The sequence below is a fragment of the Macrotis lagotis genome, chromosome 8, assembly GCF_037893015.1.
Source record: "Macrotis lagotis isolate mMagLag1 chromosome 8, bilby.v1.9.chrom.fasta, whole genome shotgun sequence".
Taxonomy (NCBI): domain Eukaryota; kingdom Metazoa; phylum Chordata; class Mammalia; order Peramelemorphia; family Peramelidae; genus Macrotis; species Macrotis lagotis.
This window is the reverse complement of record NC_133665.1, coordinates 44,543,277-44,549,591: the sequence shown is the minus strand read 5'-3', so window position 1 is coordinate 44,549,591 and position 6,315 is coordinate 44,543,277. Positions and strand designations below refer to the sequence as shown.

The 6,315-nt window shown below is 33.1% G+C and overlaps 1 protein-coding gene across 1 annotated transcript; it reads right to left on the bottom strand.

Annotated features, from left to right (window-relative positions):
- Positions 1-4,317: 4,317 nt before the first annotated feature.
- On the bottom strand, positions 4,318-5,259 carry LOC141494779 (olfactory receptor 13D1-like). The gene has a single exon (XM_074195975.1). It carries the CDS (start codon positions 5,257-5,259, stop codon positions 4,318-4,320), a length of 942 nt encoding a protein of 313 aa, XP_074052076.1.
- Between the last annotated feature and the right edge of the window lie 1,056 nt (positions 5,260-6,315).

Here is a 6,315-nt window from a genome sequence, read left to right as displayed (position 1 = left end):
ATTCTACTTAAATTTTTATAAGTAAGAATATTATATATATCTGCTTTTTAAATTTCTCTGGTTTAAATTATCATCTTTATTATTTGAAGTTTTGACAGATATTGAGGTGAATATGTCCTATGCTATCTGAATTTGTTCTTTCTGATCATTAGTGAAACAATTTTCAAGTGAATATTAGCATTTTTGGTCTCCTCTTATAAAATTAATCTGTCCTTAACACTGTCAAGTATAGAGTAGTAATCACCCATAGTTCCTTTTTTAGTATTCCTTTCATATTTTATATATATCATGTTTTGAATATATTTGCCACAAAATTTTACTCCAGTACCTGACTATATAGATTATGTGGTAAGATTTAAAAAAAATCATCTGATTAAAGTTATCTACTTCATCAATAATAATTTATTCCATTTTCTTCCCATTCCATTCCATTCCACTCCAAATCTTTTCACAATTGAGGAAAGACTTTATTCCATTTTCTTCCACCTTTCACATACCTTTATTTATATTTGAATCTGTTGACTGTAGGCCTGTTAAATCTGTTGACTGAATGCAGGCAAATAATCAGATTTTGGAAAAAAGGTCCATTAATCATGGCAAATGATTAGACTGTTCAAAGCATTTCCCTTGTGATTTAAGCTCACAAAAAGAAGTGATAGGGCCTTGAGAGGTAAGAACCATGTGAGAACCATATGGGACTTCAATATAAAGCAACAATAGCAACAAATTTAGTTTTCACACCAAAAAAAGGACAAAGGAAATAAGGATCACGTGAATCTTTCTGTGTGAAAGATAATTTTAGTGAAGAACAGAAATTAAACATAAAATCATTAAACAGTTCTTGTTATATATTTGAAAAGGTTTGAATTAATTTTAGTTAATGAGATGATCCATATGCCTAATAATTGTACTTTTGGTACAAAGGGAAATATTTCTGGGAATAATTACTTTCCTGTCAATTAATCTTCCACTTTTCATTTGTTAGTTAATGAATTCTTTCACTATTTAAAATTTTTCTTTTAGTTTTCAGGTGTATCTTTCATGTGTATTTAGTTGGATATATTTTATGTTTTTATTTTGGTCCATTGATAAATTGATAAACTTTTTCCCCCCATTGAGTAACCTATTCTTTTAAGTGTTTTATCTTAAGTAATCAAATGTCTTTTCTGCATAACTTTATAGTTGTGGTTTGCTTTTGTGATAATAGCAATGTCTATGAGAGTTCTACCTTGCAGCATCTTTAATTTGGGTTAATCTAGTTTTTTTCCCTAAAAGGTGACAAAGCCACAACTTGACTGGCAGTTGGCAAGACAAAGTTCAAAATCATCTTTCTAGTAACTTCTGCCCATAATTATACAATTTCCTGGCTACATTAGGGCATTAAAAGGTTTACCCACTCCCTGTAACTGTTGCTTTCAATCATTTGTTCAATTTAATTTTTATTAGAGAATAGTTTTTCGGTTTATTTTGATTGAAACTGGTCTTAGTGATTTTCTCAATTGTTTGAACACTATGCACATTATGTTGTTTTCCTAATCATTGCTTAATTTATTTTTGTGGTTTTAAAAACTTCTTTATAGTATTGCTCTGATTACTTTATTATGAATTATTATCTAATTGACATTTCCTGTTGTTTTCTCTTCCATTTCATTCATTGTTGCTTCAAAATTCATTGAACTCCTTGAGAAAAGGGACCATCTTTTGCCTTTATATTGCTTGCACTTAGTTTAGTACTTAGAAAATAGTAGGCACTTAATAAATACTTATTGCTCACTTTACTTGACTGACTAATTTGAGATTCTGGGAGATAATATTAAACTTTAAAGGGCAGAAGCACTTTATTGATTTGGAGAGTTTCTTTGTTGTTTCAATTCTTATACAGAAATTATAAAAATGCCTTAAGTTTTAAAATGCAATTTTATGCCAAAGTATAAGACTTTGGTCCAATGAAAGATCAGATAAAGATCTCGCTATGGTCTTGTTGATAGAAGAGAGGGAGATACAGGAACTGTTTTCACTTTAGGAAATATGAGAGAATCAGGAAAATTTCCAAGAAGGTAAGGGGCTGAATGACTAAATCAGGCATCTAGCAGGAGGTTCTCGTTCCTAGGAAAGCTCCTGGATGCTTATTTGCTTGATTACTTTTAGTTTTTTGTTTTGTTTTTTTTTTTGCAAGGCAGTGGGGTTAAGTGACTTGCACAAGATCACACAGTTAGGTAATTATTAAGTGTCTGAGGTGGATTTGACCTCAGGTCCTCCTGACTCTAGGGTGGGTGCTCTATCCACTGGACCACCTAGCCACCCCTGCTTGATTCCTTTTTAACAAGAATATTTTTTTAAAGAAAAATGAAGAAAAGAAAATAATTTTCCCCAACTTCATGTACAGTACTATTGAGAGTTAAAACTTCTACATGTAGCCCATGTGTCATGGTAACAACTTTTAGTTGCTATTAACTCATTTTCCTTCCTTCATATCTCCCAAAGTAGTCAAGGAGTATAATTTGATTGTTGCTGTTCACTTATTTCAGCCATGTTGGACTTTATATAACCCCACGTAGGTTTTTCTTGACAAATATACTGAAGTGGTTAGCCATTTCATTTTCCAACTCATTTTCAGTTGAGGAAACATGATGCAAACCTTGTTTGCCCAGGGTCACACAGCTATTAAGTGTCTGAGGTAATATTTGAACTCTGGAAAATGAGTCTTCCTGATTGCAGGCCCAGCACACAATCCACTGAACCACTGGATAATCTGATATTTTGATTTTGATTATAAGATTTAGAATATCTCTCAATAATTAATCACCTAGTCCCAAAGTTCCAAAACAGTTTATTTTTTTAAAAACCAATAATCTGGAAATACCTCTTTTTAAAAATAAGACTTTTCTCATTTTTCTCTTTATTAACTCCCTAATTTTCTGGCATAAATAAATAAATAAATATCAAGGTTACTGAGTACACAACTTACTAAGAGTTTAGTAAACAATAAAAGCTATAAATAATTGTATATGTATTGCCTGTGATAAAGATTACAGCTAGAGGCATCTTGATCTGTGATTGCTACTGCTGGTTTTTCCATTCTAGTTACAATTCCACCATCAATTCTTTCAGTACAGCTCCCAAAGAGTATCAAGGATTTTCTTTAAAATGATTCTTCAACTTATATGACTTCATGCAAAGTGAAGTGAATAGAACCAGAAAAAAACAATGTATGCAGTAATAGAAACATTGTTCAGATAATCAGCTGTGAAAGACTTGGTAAATCTGATTAATACAGTTTACTATACCACAGTTTTAAAGGATTCATAATGAAAAATACTATCACCTACATACATATAGAGAGCGGATAAAGTTAGTGTGCAGATCAAATCATACTTTCTCTCTCTCTCTCTCTTGAACATGAATAATGGGGAAATATGTTTTGTGTGAGTTCATACACACACAATGGATATTATATTGCTTACTTTCTCAATGGGTGGGGATGGTGTAGAGGGAAGGCAAAAATTTGGGACTGATAATAAAAAAATGTTTTTTTTTTCGCAAAATAAGATTTAAATATATGCTCAGGAAAGAAATTCTTTTAGTCCTTTCCATACCTCGGTATCTCTGCAGACAGCATAGTCAACAGATTATATAGAGAGAATTAAACTGTGAGTCTCATTAGTCTCTTTCCTCTGTTGAGTTTCTCAAAGGCAAAGTAGAGGGAAGGAAATAAGTAATTACAAAGTTCTAAGGACTTTGTAAATGCTGTTTCATATGATTCTTATATAGTCTTAAGGAGACAAATGCTATTATGAACCCCATTTTACAGTTGAGGAGATTGAGGAAGACAGGGTTTAATTGATTTGCCCAGGATCACAGAGATGTTAAGTGTTTGAGATTGAATTTAAACTCCTGTCTTTCTGACCCCAGGCCCAGGACTCTATTCACTATAAGAGTTTGCTATATTTATATAGAAAGCTTAAATATTTTAACAAATTTTTGTTAATTTTTTAAATGTGACATTAGTTAATAGGAAATATTTTTCATTAACTAATGATCATTCAGTTGTGTATGTGTGTGTGTGACTTATTTTAATGAAAAACTCAGTAAACCCCAGGCTATTTAGTGGCACTATCAAGATGCTATATAGTAGCAGAACCAGTGCAGAAGAGATGTGGTTTAGAAATATATTAAATATGTATAAAATAGTAGAAATCAAAAATTTGGTTTTGCCAATACAGTCTTGTATGTAAACCAGGGACAATAGCGCTATTTTTAGATACAAAGCAATGAATACCACTCACAAAAGAAGGAGACCAAAAGCTTTGAAATTTGTCATATTTTTTGTAGAAACAGTTTTCTGAATAGAACTTTTTTCACTGCCCCTTTCACCTCTTTGTTCCTCAGGCTGTAGATGATGGGGTTCAGCATTGGGGTCACAACTCCATAGGAAAGCACAATGATCTCATCAGAAGTCTTTGTGTCCTTGGACTTGGGCTTCATGTACATGAAAAGGGCAGAGCCATAGAACAAGATCACTACAGTTAGATGAGCTGAACAAGTAGAAAAGGCCTTTTTTCTCCCTTCACTAGAGTTAATTCTCAGGATACTGATGAGGATGAAAATGTACGAGATGGAAATGAGTATCAGAGGAGTGATTAAGATGAGAATACTTACAATTGTCATGATAAACACATTGAGAGATATGTCTACACAAATAAGCTTGAGAAGGGCCAGAATCTCACAGGTGATATGATCAATGATGTTCCCACAAAAAGGTTTTATCATAGCAAGCACAGTTTGTAACAGGGCAACAAAAAATCCTGCTATCCAGGTCCAAGTTGCCATCTGTGCACAGAATCCCTTGTTCATGATGATGGTATATCTTAGGGGATTGCAGATGGCAACATACCTGTCATAGGCCATCACTGCCAGGAGTATGCACTCTGTTGACCCTAGTCCAAGAGAAATAGCCATCTGTAATGTACATCCAATGAAAGAAATGGATTTTCTTTCAGACATAAAATTAATCAGAATCTTAGGAATGAAGGAAGATGTGTAACATATATCCAGGAAGGAGAGATTTCCAAGGAAAAAGTACATAGGGGTGTGAAGGTGGGGATCCAGGATGCTGATAATAATGAGGATGCTATTTCCCAATAGAATCACCAGGTACATCAACAAGCAGAGAACATAAAGAGTTATCTGGAGGCCTGGATAATGAGAAAGCCCCACCAGAAAAAACTCAGTTACAACTGTGTAATTTCCCTTGTCCATAGTATTTTTTCTGTGTCACCTGTGGAAGTTATGAAAGGATACTAGTCATGGCAATGGTATTGAACAGAAACAAGATTTACATTTATATCAAATACACTTTGAATTTTTATTTTTTCCTTTGTTAATATTAATTTTAATTAATAATACTAACATGTGACCAAAAGTACAAAGAAAAAAATAATTCACTTATTAAAATATATATAACAGAATTATTTAATGATTTTACATGTTTAATTTCTGTTCTTCAATAAAATGATCTTTCATACAGAAAGATTCACATGATCCTTATTTCCTGTGTCCTTTTTTGGTATGAAAGCTAACTTGTTGCTATAGTTATTTTATATTGAAATCCCATATGGTTCCCACATGGTTCTTCCCTCTCAAGGCCCCATCACTTCTTTTTGTGAGCTTAAATCACAAGAGAGTGCTTTGAACAGTCTAATCATTTGCCATGATTAATGGACCTTTTTTCCAAAATCTGATTATTTGCCTGCATTCAGTCATCAAAGGTTAGCATACTCATACCTAGCCACACCTTTCTCATCCCAGTGATCTGGACTTTCCTCTGGTTGTTTTTGTACAAATCCACATGCCTTCTTCTTTCCTTCAATTGCTCTCAGCACTAAGCACCAAATGTCCCATTTCAGTTTTATCTTTTCTATCTACTTTGCTATTTGGAATGACTACTTCAGAATCAATAAATTAGCTTTTATCTTAAATTGTTTTCTTTTTCACTTTTTCCATCTTGTGGCATCCACTGACATCTGGCTTCTTACTGATGATACAGCATCCTTGGTTATCTTTTCCAGCACTGGTTGCATTTTCACTCATTCTTTTGTTGATTGGTTGGTTCTTGTCTTTTGTTATCGAAGAAGACCAAAATGACATCCCTATGTTTGGTACAAATTACAGCATATCCTATTGTGGTTGGTCATAATCTTTCTATCCACTCTCTGGTTGGGGGTAATCTCTTGAATACCATTGTCACTTTCTAGTACTATCAATTAGCAACATTTCCTTCTGTGAAACTCTTATTACTCAAATTTATCACCCAAT

Bases quoted from the DNA above. Each gene is read 5' to 3' on its own strand.
- LOC141494779 (XM_074195975.1), bottom strand. From the start codon at position 5,259: ATGGACAAGGGAAATTACACAGTTGTAACTGAGTTTTTTCTGGTGGGG.